At 38.8% G+C, this 18,348-nt stretch overlaps 1 protein-coding gene across 2 annotated transcripts in view; it reads right to left on the bottom strand.

The window, feature by feature from the left end:
- Positions 1–18,348, bottom strand: part of ADCY8 (adenylate cyclase 8) — a 129,411-nt gene that overhangs the window by 67,874 nt on the left and 43,189 nt on the right. For both annotated transcript variants that reach the window (XM_054816995.1, XM_054816996.1), the window contains exons 3-4: positions 8,726–8,856; positions 6,156–6,267 (exon numbers count right to left, since the gene is read on the bottom strand). In XM_054816995.1, the coding sequence (XP_054672970.1) occupies positions 6,156–6,267; positions 8,726–8,856 (243 nt within the window). The remainder of the gene's footprint in view (positions 1–6,155; positions 6,268–8,725; positions 8,857–18,348) is intronic.

The raw sequence follows: 18,348 nt of genomic DNA, 5'->3' as shown, positions 1-18,348 counted from the left end.
TCTAAGAGTTGCAAGTTAATATTAAGTGAAAATGAATGAAAAATATACGCATGCAGCTTCTCATTTGCTACAAGTGAAAGATTAAGGGACTTGATTCTGCCAAAATGAATTGAAATTGGTAGAAATCTTGCCTGGGGATATTGAGCAGACTCCAACACTTAACTATTAATAATAATAATTCTAGATGAATTCAGTGGCAATTGATAAGAAATCTTTTTCCAAACCACCTTAATCCAGAGGAAAAGAAAATACGCAGATTTTTCATAAATAATTACCTCATACGTGTGAATGTTTTATGTTTAAGCTTATTAAATACACCCTTAGTGATTGGAAAGGAGGAAAAGCAAATTGGCATAAAGCGGAGCTGAAGAAATATCAAATTACTGAAAGACACAGTCAGAAACATAATTAATATTTCTTGTTTCCTTCGGCTAAATTTCTGATGAGGGGAAATAAGTGATTGTGTTTTATAAGTTACGCCACTTTTTCAATTCTGCCTGTGGTGAATTAATCACTTCACCTACTTTTGAAGAGAATCCCATAGGCTGACAAACATCCCACAGAAAAGTCCACATTTGCAATATTTATAATTTCAAGCTAAAAATTTAGAACACTGTGGATAAGAAATTACTGAGACTGAACTGCAGAACAGGGAGACCATACAGGGAAATCTCCTTTTAAAAGGCGGCCAGAGTGGGAGGAGGCAGGGACTTGGCCTTTGTGTACAATAGCTCAGTTCCTGAAACATTTGCCAAAGGTGTAGGAAACCTAGATAAAAGGCCTTTCTCAGCGTGAATGGGTCTAGGCCAAAGCTCTTCATCAGCGGGCTGTTTTGGGGTTGGCTGGAGAGAGAGGTCCATCCAAATTCCTCCTATTGCAGCTCCGTTGCTTTGGAAAACAGAGCTGGGACCTTGACAGAGCCAGATGGAGGGAAGTTCTTGAGTCCGGTGATGCAGGCAGAAAGGAGGACCCGGTTTGGGTCACGGCTGCAAGGACTGTTTCTATTTTTTATACGCATAAAGGGAAAAATGTGGCAATCTTTCATCCTCTGCCTGGACCAGGGAATACTTAAATACAGCCCTATATTAAATTCTTTTTACATAGTTTAACAGATCATATAAGGAATGCTTTCTTTCTTTTTTTTTTTTTTTTCCCCCAGAATAGCCTATAGCAGGTTGGTTAGGACTTCTCCAGGTTGACAGAAAATATGAGTACGGGGTCTCTCATCCTGCAGAAGGAACTGAGGCACATTCTTGCGTGAGTTTTCTAATATATTATACCAACACTTCTGTCCCTTGCCATACTGTGGAAGAAAACCAGCTGTGGCTGTTGTGTCTGGTGAGAACCATCCATGCCAGCTAGTGTTAATTACTAGATTATGCCAGTGGTTTTAGGCACGGAAACCTGTTAGGGATGTGTGTTTCTCTCCTGCTAAGGTAGGAGCAATTCTGCATGGAAATTCTGCCCCTTAGGAATTTCTAGGACTGCAGATACATAAAAGGTGAGGTGGACATTTCTCGAGAATATACTTGTGAAGCCTAAATTTCATTGAAATCCCAATTTAGTCAACAAAGTGGTTTGGGGGTTTTTGGGTTTGGGTGGTTTTTGTTTGGTTGGTTGTTTTTTTCTTTCTTTTTTTTGTTGTTGTTGTTTTGTTTGTTTTGACTTTTTTTTAGGTTTGGATTTACATAACTCTTAGTTCCTCAATCGCAGAGAGATTTGGAAAAAGAAATTTTATTTAATCTGTCATTTTCATCTGACGTTTTTTAAAAAGTGCCTGTAGTTTATCAATTCTAAAAGTGTTTTGTGGACTGGGGTTTTATTTGACTGTGCAGGTCTTTTGATGATTTATTGGGCCCTTTAGCGTCTGAAATACTACAACACTAGTAAGAACATTGTTTAATAGTGTTGTTTTTTCATTAGTATTAGACAATTAGTTATTGACACTGATGAGGAGGGAAAACACCCTAGAATTAAGCAGTGCAAAAAGAGCATTCACTCCTTCCCTTTACTATAAATTCATACAACGTCTTTATAATTAACTAAATATCAGATATGTACACTCATAATCCAGTTAACTCTGCTTCTTAATACATTACCCCAAACATATATGCATGAAGAAATCCACGCCTTTATTTACTGGCATATATGTTTAAACAGACAGGGTTTTTTTAGGGAGTCTCTAGAGTCCTGCGGGTTATATGCCGGAAAATCATTTCACAAAAGAACAAAGCACTGCCAGCTCAGAGGTTAAACATGGCAGGGAACAGTAAAGCACTGCACCAGGAGTGTCTTTCCTGGGGAGACAAAAGAGCCTTTAACACCTCCCACCCTTCCCTCTTTGACACCAGCTGGTACAGGTGTTGTACTGGGGCCATACGCTGATGAGTTCTTCTGGAGCTGCTGGTTAGGCTGGTTTCCACCCCTGGAACCGCAGTCACAAGTCAGACTGGTAATACACTATGGAAGGAATTCTTGGCAGGTTGTCTGCAATCTCCCAAGAGAGAAGTTAACAGAAGGTTACAGAAAGAGACCACCTCTCAGAAAAAAAAATAAAAAATTAATAAGCAAAAGCAACCTGTGATTCACGTTACATAAATAACTCTCTCACTAACACCAGGCTAGTGACACAAAGAGAAAAAAGGCTGATATTAAAGTGTGACTTTTCCATTCAGCATCTACTGTTCCTCTGAGTAAGAAGCACTGGTAATCTGGTTTGTCATACGAGAGCTGATGAGACTGTAAAGAGATGAAGTGTCTTACAGGCCAGTCATTTTATTCTTGTATGAAACCTATGGATTTTAATCTTTCAGTTTCAGCATCAATGCTTCATATTAAGAATGGGTCCAAACTCAAACCTAAGACTCTCTGTATGTTCATCTTTGTATGCGTGTCTAAATTAAAATATTGTGGCTTGATTTTAACTCTAGGTCTCAGTGATGTTGGACTAAATCTCAGCTGCTGTTGCGACAAAGCTCACAGAAGTCTGCTCCTCAAGGGTTTAACTCTTTCCTCTTTATCATATCTGAAACTGAATCTAACCACAGTGTAGATACATTTAGAAATATGACAAACAATTTAAATCATAGCATCAGCTGACATCTAGCACTGCAGAGAAGGCAGAGGAAAAACAAACATCAAAAATAACTTATTTCATCAAATCAGGACCTTTTTTAGGCTTAAAAGTGTCTTACCAAATGCCATCTTATTTCCCTTCTCTCCTCAAAATTTCTGCCTAAGGAAAATATTAATATTAATTAAGTTTCTGTTTGGGCCTTTCAGTAGATGGATATCTTTTCTTCATCTCTGTTTTATGCCAACTTATTTTTCTTCCTTTCCAACTGTCACTTTTATCTTTAATAGCTATAAATCTTTCACAAATATCATAGAGTGATTAGAAAGGGGAAGTGGCTGTACATAACATAATATTAAATTTCTTTCTTATAAGATATATTGAACTGAGTTCTAATTTTTTATTCAGAGTGCTCTGTGGTAATGATACATATATTATGGAATTTGTTGTTATTAATTATATGCATCAACATATGCCATAATACTTGATGTAACCGACTGAAGATTAAAAAAACTCTCAGAGCTCTCATTGCTTCTGCGTTGCACAAGAAGGAAGACTGAATAAAAGAAACAAGAAACTAAGCTAAATTACATTCTTCAGTAAGCTGTGAAATAGTGTCGTCCTTAATACTATATGATTTATGTAAGATGATAGAGCAGATCAAACAATCCTTTATATGATATTATAAAATACTACTTTTATTTAGAAGTAAATAAGGATTTGTAAGGATTTTCCTTAAAATCTAAAGAAACCGCCTCAAGCTTTCTGCAACTGACTCCTTTGCTGTGATAATAATTCTTAGCAAAACCCAAGAGTTTGAGTAACAGTGTCTATTTTAAAGAGTTATGCTAGCCAAGCTGATTAAGAACTAGTTAAGTGATGGATCTGAAATCTAGATGTGAATGTGTAATCCTCATTAGTGGAAGACACTTCCAGGGAGGTTTTGAAAGGACCCCTTTCCAAAAGGCTTGTCAAGGATGTATAGGCAAGGATGAAACCATTGCTAATAACATTTGCAGAAGGAATAAGACCGGTAGAATGATCAACTGCCATGCAGGCATGGTGGTCATAATCAGACAGCAAGACCATAAAACCCCCAAAATAATATGTTTCACTATAATAATGTCATCACTGTATGTTCAGAACCGTGATCTTTGGACAGTGATCAAGGAAAGAGTGAAGAGGAGGAACAGTGATGATCTACCTCCACCACACTAGTGGAGGTTAGTCCAGGAACACTGCTTTCAGTGCTAGTACCTATGCCTTAAAAGAGAGTATGAAAAATTGGATGCGGCCCAGAAAACTAGCCCAAAAAATTGTTTGAAGGAATAAATCTTACAGGGAAAAAAGCTTCACAATGAGCTTGGTCTGTTTCTTTTATCAATAAGAAACCTGAAAAGTAGCTTGATCAAAGCACACAAATGTATTCCCGGAGAACATCTGTGGCTACAGCTGGATTAGTCTAATCAATGATGTGTAGAAGAGAAAAGCAAATTCACAGACCAGGAAAAAAAATACATGAAGGAGCCTAAAGTCTTGAATTTAGTGACTGGGACATTCACCTGAGAGGTGACCGTCCTGATGATGAAGTTTTGCAGACACAGAAGTTCTGTCATCCTAAACTCTGCAAATTTCTGGGTAAGAAATTAACTTCTTGGCTGTGTTAGACAAACCAGTATATTTATTACTCACCTACATTTTTGGGATACCTACTTCTATTTCAGCACATTCAGTTCTCTCCATTTATCAGTTTAGGACTGCAACAGAAAGATTTCTAGAGGGTTTAAGTAGGAGATGTATGACAAACCCCAGAGAAGGGGGAAACCTCTGTGCATTTAAAGAAGCAAAATTTTCAGTTCCTATAAAATATTAAAACCAAGCAGGGAAGTGCCTTCAGTGTTAAGTGGCAAATGAAGGAAGATTCTCTGGATTACACTTTTAGATGTAAATGCCTGCCTTGTTTTTAACTGCTTTATTATATCTACTCCTTCTATACAAAATCTCTATTGGTTAAATATAGTTTATGGAATGATTAGAAAATACGGTTAATGATCATGAAAGAAGAATTTGTTCTACCAAGAATGCTAGGCAAAATTGAAATGTAAAGACAGGCAATAAATCATATTGTGTACATATTCTTCCTAAAATATTTCTGTGACATATATACATTTAATTTGGTTTAAAATAGGTTTCTTCAGTTCAGGGTAGGTATTTTTGTTAAGCCATACAGAAGCAGAGATTACTCCTACAAGCTTTCTAAAAAGACAGGACTAAGGTAATTTCTTTCACCCTGCTTGGTTTTAATGTAGATCAGAGTTGATGGATTTTTTTGTTTGCAAAACAAATATTGTAGATTGCATTTGCTAGTTTGTCAGTGTCCAGGCAATGGGTTATGGCATCACTCTGTACATGAGAAAACACATTGCTATTTGAGATAAAAATAGCTGACTCAAAAGGGCTTTGAATAATTATGGAAATCTTGCCCTTCTTGACTTTAATTTGCAAGCTAAGATACGACACTGAGGGTCTTACTGATGCAACATGTGCACAAATACCTAATATCCCTGAACCAGAAATGTATAAAAATTAGTGAGGGATGTAGATGTGTACATAATAGCAAGTCACTCTAGGATCCCTTTATAGTAAATAGAGAGCATGGTCAATGATATTCAGAATGTAATTTCTGTTTTCCCATAGTAGGTGCCTACATTTGGTTGGATAAATTATCAACTAAACTCAGTTAAATGTACTTCATTGCCTATGCTACCAGCGTTATTTCCAGCAAAGAGGAGAATTACAAAACTTCCTTACAAACTGTCCTAGGAGATCTGCTCTCATGCCATTCTTGGTCTAGCACTACAGAAGCACAAAGTTCTGATGACTATCTGAGCTCTCACTTCCTATCAGAACTCATCACTTTTGATGAAACTTTTGAGTTTCTTCCAACCTCAGTAGCTGTATAAAATCCCAGTGGGGAAAATCTGAATTAATATTGTTCAAAGTGATCATAGGGTCTTTTCCAAAGCTCCAAAATACAGATCTGACTTCACATCCTTTTGCAAATAAACTGTGTTTAACTCACGTGTGCTAGTCGATCAAATCTGGCAAAGAGTTCATTCAGCATTCGAACCAATTCCTGGGCTGACAGAGTTGTGGAGAGGTTGGTGAATCCTTTAACATCTGCGAAAAGAATGCTAAAAAAAAGAAGAGATATTAATATTCCAGTCTATTTAATTTGATAACTGAATTGCTAAGTTACTTTCTAGAATGTACAGGTGAAGGGCCATTTTAAAGTCATGCTACCTTTGCTCTAGACTTTTGAATATTCTGAAGTACTAAATACAAATATTGAAGGGACTAAAGAAATACTACCAAGCAGGAGAAAGGGTTTTGCCAAAAATGTGTTATGCAGTTTTGGAATTTCAGATCATTCAGGAAGATATAGTTAAGTGTTAATAAGCACAGTTGTCCCTCTTTATCAGTGAGAAGACTGAAGCATAGTGCACCCGTAATATAGAGGGCTGCATAAACACATAGGCTTGGCACCCAGCTGCCTGTTAGTATCTGAAGGTGTTCTTTGAGGATGGGTTTATTTATAGCTGGTTTTTACAATGGGTTTGATTTCATCGATTTCAATTTTTAATGTGATTTTCAGGCTTTACTTATCTATGTGTCATACAAGACTCGAATCCTAAGACAACAGACAGATTCATGACAGTCTTGATACATCCCAGGCTCAGGCCAGCTTTATTGCATCTAATTTTAGGGACTTGACAGAAGTACCTGAGTTAGAAGTGTAGTACCCTCTATTTAATATATGAATCTTTATTTGTCTGATTCCTTGTTCTTTCCATTGACTTCACAGAGAGCCCAGTGTGATTATACTTTGAATCTAGGTGCATCAAATTGGGTGCTTAGAGTTATGGTAGGATCTTAGTCAACAAACTAGTTGCAAACAGAGCTCTAATCTATATTGCAGCAGCCAGTGAATTTTCTAGCTGCACAACTTCGGCTGTTCCTCATGCCCACAACGAGCACATGAGAATATAGAAAAACATGCACACACATATGAACTCACTGGTGTGCAAGTGGCTGTACTTAACAGATGAAGAAATAAAAGTATTGCCTACTTGAAGAAGTGGTAACATTCAAAAAGATACATATCATACTTGCACAGACTGGAAATAATGCAAATGAACCTCGTTAGCACCTCAAAGTCAAGTAATGACTTGGATTACAATCTGAGTAGCTGATCTTTCATTTGTGTTGAATGAGATCACAATTTGACAGTGTCAGAGAATCACTAATGAAACCAGTAATAAATACAGTCATGATGAGGTGAACAATAAAATATGACTAATGATAATTCAACTCATCTTCAACAAAAAACCCTAACTGGATACTAATTTTTGGAATTCATATTCCATTAGTTTAGGTAGTGTTCAGTATTCAACATTTAGGAAAGAATAGGGTGAAACCCAGTTTTGAAAAATCTAGTCCCTGAAATCTGTACTCTGAAGCACACAGAATTTTCATTCTAAAACTCTTTCAAGCATAAATTATGTTTCAACTTTTCACCCCTGACTACAACTCTTTTCCATTCAAACAGAAGGGCCGTCTTCTCTCTATTTTGATTCTTTTACAGCAACACTTACTCTGAGAATGAAAAAGGGTAATGGAAGACATTTTAATGTAGTGCAATTCAAACCTTTTGTAAAGGTCCCTGGTACTTTCCACCAGATTTAATAAAATAATATGTCTGAGCTACTGCAAGGCCACAGAAGAAGAAGATAATCAATTTACTCTTCTGCACAAGTTCAAATTATGTTTATTGAATTCATCCAGACAAAGTTATATTTGGGTTTCATCAAAAGGCCAAGTACATGCTTTCCTAGCAAACCATGTCCCATCATATTCAAAGATGCTTATTTATCACTTTCTTCAGTGATGGACACTCAATCATTTGCCCTTGTGGTTTAGGACAAATTTATGGCAAATATTTTTGGCTTAGCTAAATATTCTGATGGTCAGGAACCACAATAAAATCAGAAATTCTGTAACATCATGAAGAGGAAGCTGATCATTCTGTTGTAAATGTACAATGAGGACTTATTACTTTGAGTAGCAGCTCAATAACTATCACCTTCCCACTAACTAATTTCAGGAAGGACAAAATTTAGAGAGGGGAATAAAAAGGGAAATGGAATTAGGAAAATTATAAGAATGATTGAATGAAAATGGTACTAAACAGAGGAGCCACATGACATGTTTACATCCTTCAGAGCATCTTACAAGTCTTCATCTCATTTCTCAGCATGTGGGGTCAACCAGAAAGTTGTGGCAGAATCTATGACCACGTGCAGGCAGTGATCCCCTTTCTGTGCAAACCTGATCACTTAATTAAAGTGAAAAAATATATAAATTGTCCAGCCCCTAGTGTTCAGTTCAAATGGGTCTTGCCATGACAAAGGCATCCAGCCATCCTAATAAGTAAAAGAAGGCACCAAAGTGCTTATCTGCTCAGTGATTAAACAACGGTACACTAATTTTCTAATTTATGAATGAATAAAGCAATGGAAGGGAAACTTTCAAACGAGAGACACTTAGAAGCATCTGAGACCTTAAACATTAAAGAGAATCTCCTGCACCCACCTGACATTCTCATAACGATGAATGTAGATCTTATGAAACTGGTGTTGCAAATGTTCATCTTCCACATTGGTCATATCATTTATCATTTCCAGGACTACAAACCGTGGTAACACAGAGAGCACCAACCGTTCCTAAAACAAAGAGGAAACCACAGTGTCACTATCAGTCTGAATTAGTACTTCACAGGAAACTGATTGAGCTCTGCCCTTTTTAAAGAGCTGGATAACTGGCAATTTAAGATATGACCCTGCCCTCTAAAAATTCAAGACCAGACCAATTGTGATAATTCACATTACTAACCTGGGTCCAGAATATGGACTGTTCTCTCACCTTCTCTTCTTAGAAGTTCTTCCCTCTAATGTTTTAAGCTTCCTTGTTGTTTATTTAAAGTTCCATCCTACTTATTATCTCCATTACAAGCTTCTCACTAAACATCACTTACAAACATATCAAACACTGCATTTCAAGCAGTGGTAACTAAATTAACAGATATAGGCCAGAGGAATTTGAAAGTAGGATAAAATTTGTATAGTTGCTTATTTATCAGAACTTTCAGAGTGTGTGTTTAGCATTCATAGAATCATAGAATCATTTAGGTTGGAAAAGACCTTTAAGATCGTCAAGTCCAACTGTTAACCTAGCACTGCCAAGGCCACCACTAAATCATATCCCTAAGCACCACATCTACGCATCTTTTAAATATCTCCAGGGGATGATGACTCAACCACTTCCCTGGGCAACCTGTTCCAGTGCTTGATAACTCTTTTGGTGAAGAAATTTTTCCTAATATCCAATTTAAACCTCCTCTGGCACAACTTGAGGCCATTTCCTCTTGTTCTATCACTTGTTACTTGGGAGAAGAGACCGACACCTCATTAAAACCTCCTTTCAGGTAGTTTTAGAGAGCAATAAGGTCTCTCATAAGACCTGTTCCCTAGACCCTTCACCAGCTTCGTTGCCCTTCTTTGGACATGCTCCAGCATCTCAATGTCTTTCTTGTAGTGAGGGGCCCAAAACTGAACACAGTGCCTGGGGTGTGGCCTCACCAGTGCCAAGTACAAAGGGACAATCAATTCCTTAGTCCCAGGATGCAGCTGGCCTTCTTGGCCACCTGGGCATATTGCTGGCTAATATTCAGCTGGCTATTGACCAACACCCCCCAGGTCCTTTTCCATCTGTCAGCTTTCCAGCCACTCTTCCCCAAGCCTGTAGCATCGCAAGGGTTGTTGCGACCCAAGTGCAGGACCCAGCACTGAGCCTTGTTGAATCTCATACAATTGGCCTTGGCCCATTGATCCAGCTTGTCCAGATCCCTCTGCAGAGCCTTCCTACCCTCAAGCAGATCAACACTCCTGCACAACTTGGCGTCATCTGCAAAGCTACTGAAGGTGCACTCGATCCCCTCGTCCAGATCATGGATAAAGATATTAAAGAGAACTGGCCGCAATACTGAGCCCTGGAGAACACCACTTGTGACCGGATATATACATTTAATAAACTGTACAATTAATAATAAAACCAGAGAATAAATAAAGCAAAAAGTATGCAGAGTAACCTGACTCCACTTAGTGAAAAGGACAGCATTTAGACAAAGCTTAGTTGTCTTGTCAAAGATCAAAGACAGGGATAATATACACTAATGCACACCTAAGAAATGTTTTATGGGAAAGATTTAGCCATAGACTAGTTTGCATGTTCATAGAGTTACAATAGTTAACAGCAACTAAGTTTTAAAGTGACTTGGGAATCTCAGGGTCTTCTCAGTAGTCTGTGGCATTGAAGTGCTTACATCATTTTGACAAATGGGACCGGGTTGCAAAGTTCCTCGAAAACTCTCTGTATAATCTCAGAAATAGACATTTATATGTGTCAGTGAAGCAGGTTTCCAGGATGACTCATTTGGCTTGTGGCCCACTTTACCTCTTTTTTGAAGATCCCCCCAGGACAGATTGTGGTCTGAGCTGTTCTGCTGACCCAGAGCTGACCATTCTTTTTCCCAAAAGCTTTGTATGATCTCCCTGTCGCATAATGGATTCTTCACATCGTACAGTAAGGGCTGTACAACAGCAGCCACCAAAACAGTTCATGGAATATATAGCCTTCTACCATGCCCTAAGGCATGTAGGAGTGGGAAGAACGTGTTGTTCCGCAGATGACAGCCTGCTCCTGGCCATCTTTTAGGCCCTAAGGAAGCACATAGGTTTTCACTCATTCATTGTATGGACATTCATGGCAGAGTGCCTGTCTAGAAGGAAGAAACTCATTTATTGGGATGTTTGCATAGAGTGATGATCGCATACAGCCTCAAATCTCCCAAAATGGACAGCTGGTTGCTAGTGGTGGTGGGAGTCTCCATTGCAAGGGTCCTCGTGGCAGTGTCTTCAGCTAGGTCAGCAGAGACTCCTCACATGACTCTTCTGTTCAGTTCTTATAACCTGGTTGGCTGGTGGTCCATGTGACAACCTCGGTCCTACATAATTAATTGCTATTGGTATATTTTAACCACATACTAAACATTTCTTAAATATCTAAACAACTTACAAAAGATTAGTTCCATAGAACATTTTTGCAAGGACAGTTTCTACTGGGTATTTACAAATGTCTTATCCATGCACAATTTATTCACTTCAGCAGCAGGAAAAACCTAGGAAAGGTCCTGGAGGGGACACTCCACCCAGAATACTAATTAACACAGTTAAATATATAAATAGGACTAAACAAAGCAGGAGCTGCATCTGAGAGTTTTTAAAACTGCCCAAAATTCCAAGGTCCTGTAAAGTCCATCAATGTTTAATTGTGAAGGTTCAGTCAATCCCCTGCTTTCAGGGTGGTTTCAAATTAGTCCATTGTGTCCAACCAGTCTGTTACCTCATCTGTACAGATGACTAGCCAAGAAGCTACTGGACCACACAGAGAACTGGTGACATAAGTCTACTGTGTGAGCACACACCCACCCCTCTGGTGCTAGATGACAATTATGAAAATCAATTATTTAGTTATACTTGTAATTCGAGTCCCTTAGCTCTTTCCACACACATAGTTGTGCTATATGGTTCTCCTGAGAAGGGCTGACTCGACTGCTCATGTGCAATAGGTCCAGTCATGTGAAGTCAGCTTAGGTCCATCCTCTGCTACTGGAGGAATGTTCATGAACTCCCTGAGCTGGCATTTGCAGAGTGTGCATCCAGGACTCAGGGCTAGCATGTCCCTTGACTGACTGATTTAGGTAAGGAAGAATGCAAAGGACTTTAAATAAAGCCATTCAAACTGGCCCTCTCTACTAGGAAGACCAGAGAACATATTTTTACTGCCCTTTCTCTGTGTCTCAGGGACACTCAGGAAGAGTAAGCATTTTAGCCAAGTTGAAGTGAGATATAATTATATACCTGCACATGTGTGTTAGTAATGTATATTATTAATGTTTAACAGTAGAGTATGAGGGTATATTAGTTTATTATTAGTATGTATACAGAGTACATCTGTATATATTAGTGTACCTATACATGTAGGTTTTGTGTATAAGTATATATACACATATACACAAAAGCGCTGCTTTCCAGCCCCTGTCATAATATAACTACTAACCGAATATGAGTAGGGCCAGGCAAGCCCTCAAAAGATTATTGAATTCTTGTATGAAAGCTTAGATCAACCCTTGAGAGATTTCACAATGTCCGTGTTTCAGTGGCTCATCAGTTTGACAGCTCTTGCAGATTTTACAAGTATGACACCCAAGTCTGCTTCTCTGCAAATTAAGCTTTCTTTTCATCCTTTCAAAGTGGGTATGGATAATCACTGATTGCCTTCTTCCCTGCAAAAGTCTTTCTGTACTGAAATACTGTTATTGTGTCCTCTTGCACTCAGCCTTTCTTTTCTAGATTAACCAGATTTGTCCAGTATTGGAATATATCACTCCAAATCACTCTGAGGCAAAGCTGGCAGTTTTTCACTAACTGGCTCCAAATTCTTAACCATCTTTTGCTTTACAGGATTGCAAAGAGTGAAATCTTACTGAACTGAAGAAGAGAATGTCAGTTCTGTAAGCTACTTAACACCACATTTCAGATGACATTTTGGGCAATATAGGTCTAGAGAAAACCAGATATGAACTTGCAAGACAGGCATATATGGAGACTGTAAAGAGGGGAAAAACACCGATGAAGAAAGTCCTCCCAGGCAATACCCACGGAGGAAATAAATACAGTGCAGTGTGAATCTCTTCCTCTATTTTTCAAAGTGGATTAGTGATACGACTGTGGAGAAAGCACTTATAAAGTGCCATATGGGGTGTAGAGCTGGTTTCCAGACCTATTCTTCTCTTTCATACTTAAGAAAGGCGGCTATTTTGATAAATCCTTTCTCCATCCCACTCCACCCCACTCATCACAGTTTAAGAAAGGCCCTTTGCAAATCTGGGAGCTGAGATCAGTGTTGAACCCAGACATGAAGAAGGAGCAAAAAGATATGAAGAAATCAGTTTCAGAAAAGAAAATATTCAAAGTTTTCAAAATCTCTTTACTGAAAATATGATTATGGAATAAAATAAGTAATTCAAAATAATGCCATACAAATATTTCATGAGAAAAAGCATGAGTCCTGGAATTAGCCTTATAAGTGTTAAGCTATTCAGAAATTCTAATAGATTGCAGCTCTTTAGGACTAAGTCTTTCTCAAGCTTTTAAAATGTGAGGAAACAAATGCTTCATTACCACTATTGTCAAGAAATTCTTAACTGAGAAGGAGCTGCAGACTAGGATATAAGCTCAATTCCAGAGGAGCCCTGGTGCAGGACAGAGCCCACCTCGTAAAATCTAATTACTAGTATGAAGCTAAGTTAACACATCATAAATAGATGTATTTTGTTTATGACCATTTCTAGGCAGACTTGATCCAAATCTTAATAATGATTTCTGATTTTTTGGTCAGCCAAACCAACCTGGTCTTGCTTTGTGTCCTGTTCTAGCCAGCTGGGTGAAAAATTCATCCTTGCCATCACTTTTTGGCAGTGGCCATTTTCTTTGATTCCTATTGCCTTACCTTGGGCTGAAGACCCTAACTTATACAGCACTTTCATTTTCTCTACATATTTCTTACTTATTCCTTACACTAAAAGCAGTCTTTTCTTCTGTTTGTACCTCACCTCTCAGAACTCAGGAGAGTTTTGGTCTCCTAAAGGTCTATTTTGGTCATAACCAGGGGAGATATGAGGAAAAAGGCAATTTTAGGTTGGTTTAGAAGAATATGGTTAATTCTTGTGCCAGCTGTAAGAAGATCACCATCCCTACTGAGTACCACAGATTAAATACAAGTGAAAATGCATGCCACAGGCAATACAATGCTTTTTGGCATAGAAATCCTAAATCTTATGAAAGAGAAAGATTTTGATTCTGAACTTCCAGGTTCTCCTTTCACCATAATGGTGTCTTGGCATTTAGCTTGGCACTGCTTAGCTTGCTTTCTGGCTGCAGTTGCTTACCCCCATGGCTGTTTTGGCATGCTCCAGTGAGATGATATTTAAGGATGAAGACTGGGCCACTTTTCACAAGTACCAAAGTATGTAACACTCAGGAGTCCCGGCATCAGTTCTTCTCTGTACCATCAGGGTTTTTTGTAGAAGATTAAACATATTATATATAATTTATATTTTCTGCCAGAAAAACTGATGTTGAGGTGGTTGTGAGGCAGGTTGGTATTAGGAGGACATAACATAAACTAATATTATCCAAGCTGTGGGGTATGTCCCTTCTTGAGGGGCAAAAGGTGTTCAGAGACAGCAAAGAGGGATGATAGGTGGAATGAGAGAGAAAGGCAAAACAATCATGAAAATGCTGGCTTTAATGCCAGCAGGATTAGATGTTGTGGATGAAGTGTAGCCACAGATGAAACACGTGAAAAAATGAAGGAACCCCTCCCCAGCATTCCTAGGAGGCAATGTTGTTCCTAACTTACATCTTCTACAGTAAAGATCATGAAGAATTCCCACTATGAGCAGTCTTACTCAGTAGTTAGTAAGCAATCCTCGGCTACAGTGAAACATATTGTGGATAAACACCTTCATTTGTCTGGATGGCAGCCCCAGCTGAGGTGAACTGTACGTTTACTTAAGGCAAAACACATGCTGCTAATAGCTTCTGCTGGAGTGGAGGTGTGCAACGCTCCACTCTGAGATGGCAGCTTTCTCCTGGGCAGAGAGAAAGCCTGTATAACGTGCTAACACAGGAGATGAGAGAACTGAGACTCCACTAATCTTTATCCACCTGTCCTACAAACCTTTACTAGATCAAAGGCTGCCTTTGGGAGGGAGAGAAAAAAATAATAATAATTATGCCAGGCAGTGATAGCTGATATAGAGCAGGCAGTGAGCTATCATGCAGTGAGCTCATCCTTTATTCTGGTAAAAACTCCAGCTCAGACTTTCTGTTTCCCCTACAGGTTGTACTAATTTTAGCACATCTGCATTGTCTTGACTTTTTTCAACCCTTCCCACCTAGGAATTCTGCTATCCTCCACGCTTCTTCCGATGTGTAAACACTGGGTGTGGTGCTTGTGATAGCAAGAAGAAAACCAATCCCTCAGGAGGTCCTTTACACTCCTGCAAACCCACTATTTTACAGGAATGTCTAGCCCTAAGGTGGCTCCACTCTCAAGCAATGCCCCATGGCATCTTAAGACGGCATGTTTGGGAACAGCTGCTGATTGATATTCCAGGAACCAGATATATTTTTGATATTTTGCATCCTTCAGCCTCCTATAACAGAAGGCACTTAGGCTATATATTCTCTTATTCCTTCACTATTAAGATACATTGCTCAATATGACCGTATAATAAATCCATCCTTTGAATAAATTAGATCAGTCTTTCAGGGAGACATATGATTAAAGTGTTCGATGAGTTCCTGTGAAGATACTTTCACAATAGCACAAAATCTTTTCACTGTAAAAAGAAATATGTTTTTTTCCTGCCTTATCCTTGTAGGAAGACAAATAGGAATACAAATTAAAAAAGAAAAGAAGATAAAAGAAAGAAAGCAAACAGAAATCTTGGTTATTATTGAACTGCTTATGAAATTTGTGATGAGAGAACATAAAAAAGGCCATTTCTTCGTAGACATATGGCTAAAATGGAGAATGTACTTTCTTCACAAGAGGAAAAGCTTACACTCCTTGTTTGCATTCACTTAAGAAGGTATCAAGCAGTGGCTCTAGAACATTTGTTTAAAATAAAACATGGTTCACTTGGAACATGCTCACTAAGCCAAGAAAAATGTGCCCAGCACATTTGATATCTTAACCTTCATGCTACTCATTAAGGTAAGTTAAATGCTCTTGGCTGCACATAAGATCTAGCAATGACCCATAAAACAGAGGTTAATTACTATGTTTCTGCTGCAGTCTTCCTCTATTAATACTATAGCGTGTGAAGAGCTCTTGTCAGGATCACAACTGAAAGCGCATGTAGAGCTCATGTCACTATTCTGTATTACATATGTCATGCTACGGAGGAACACTACAAGAAAAATAACGTGTAAACGTGCGTGTGTGTGTGTGTGTATATATATTTTTTACGAGGCACTCCAGCCACTAGTCATGTCTCTATTACTGAAACATTCAAAGGACAGAAAATTCTTCCCTCTACGGGCATCAGCTGTCCTTTGCTGCTCTGAGCTGCTCTTACACCACGCCAGACTGACAGGGTGGGGATGCTGAATCAGGCCCCTACCAGAAACTGGGCACTGAGAGATGGACTCTAGTGTAGATCATGTCCATCCTTTCTTTTCCTACAGCTGATGCTAATGTTCTATGGACCAGGATGTGTCCTTCTTGACAGGCCTTTCACATCACTTTTCTTCAATCCAGCAGTTAAAAAAGATTTTCTGTTATCCAAGAATGAGTGTCAGGTCACTGTCCCCTTCATATAAGGATCCTTGCCAAATAACTCCTCTTTTAACTAGCTAAATATTACTATTCCCATTTCACAGAGTTAGATACTGTGGCACAGAAAAGCAGCACAAATGTGTGGAGACCATTTGCAAAAGAGCAGCAGCAGATCACAGAGAAGAAAATTGCAATTTTTTTACAGTCTTCTATACCTTACTATTTGCATGATTAAAGAGTCCTCGTATTTCTAGTCAGTCTCTCCTAGAAGACATATTCAGAGAAGGAGGCATGAGGAAAAAATATCTTCTCTTTTTCAGAGAAAGGCCTTATAAGGAAGTGCTATGAACTCTAGAGTGAAGGAAACCACATTATCCAGCTTTGTTGAAAGCTTGCTGGTTGAGCAATTGGCTAAGTGGAGACAATTCAAAGGTGAGCAGCAGTAGTGGTAAGTGGTTTGAAAAAGAACAGAGATATATTTGTTCAAGAGAAAAGCCATAGAAGAAGGAAGATAACAAAAGGATCTTACAAAAGAGCTGGTGATCTATTCTCCTATTAACCATTCATGACATGAATCAGCTCTAGTCTTTAAGATGGAGCAGTCAGACTTTCAAGTAAATAAATGAAAAAAGAACCTTTAACCCAAAGAATAAGCAAGTAAAAGACCAGTAGAAATCACTAAATGTAACAAACTGATGGTAGAATTCAGGTCTGGATTCAGACACCTGAATTTTGGTGACTACAGTGTAGGTATGCCTAAGCTTCCAATTTATCCAGTGAGTCTGGAGAGATACTCAACAGATCAGATGTAAATGTCTATTTTGGTGCCACTACAGGTCTCTCTGGCCTCCATTGTCTGTATTGACTAGATCTCAGCTGACTGTAGTGGGAGCTCAGGGATGTAAAGAGCATGTAGTCACCTAGTTTAGGAGGTCTCTAAATACAGAGCTGAGTCGCACTCAATCTCCTTCAGGAAAATACAGGAACAGTGAAATAAATCCTGCATTGATAAAACAAATTAACTTCATGAGTGACGCGTGTCTGTTCAAAGTCCTAAAACCGTAACATTGATACTTTCTCTAATGCCCACTTCTTGTTTTATGCATCTGCAATAGTCATTATTTGTTGAACAGCTTCCCTGGTCTGCATGCACTGATCCCTTGTGTCGCTGGTGCTGTAATCAGGGGGCATCAACAGTGCTTACAACTGCACAAATGTAGCTAGGCACATTTGTGGAAAAGTGGGACATGTCCCTGATGAGTAAATAAGAACCTTTGGAACAATTTTTGAGAAGAGTCAATTAACCACTGCACGAGGTCTCAGTCTTGTGAATAAAAACTGAACTGGAAACCTTTCCACTGGTGGTAATTAAAGAAAACAAAATACCAATAAGCACAAAATATCAACAAGCAATTTGGGGCCTGCAGGAGGTTGCCAGGAGGAAGGTCAAACTCCCCAAGGCTTCTCTGCAGGTCATGTGAGGGCATCACCCCTCACACCACAGGGTCTGTTGTCTGCATAAGTTCCCTGTGCTGATTCCCTTTAGATGGCACACAACAAATGAAGAAATGCCTATATGCCTATATTGCCCTGGGATTTCCCTTTGTTTCTCAACATCTTTATCAGGATTGGATTTGCCAAGGGATGAAAAGCCCCTCTTAAATGACTGTTCAGTTCAGGTCATCGTTTTCCTCCTCTACACATACTTTCAGACGGGTGAACCTACATATACCTTGTGGGAGGAAGTC

This window comes from Grus americana, chromosome 2 (genome assembly GCF_028858705.1).
Source record: "Grus americana isolate bGruAme1 chromosome 2, bGruAme1.mat, whole genome shotgun sequence".
In the NCBI taxonomy this organism is placed as follows: domain Eukaryota; kingdom Metazoa; phylum Chordata; class Aves; order Gruiformes; family Gruidae; genus Grus; species Grus americana.
This window is presented reverse-complemented; position numbering and strand designations above follow the sequence as displayed.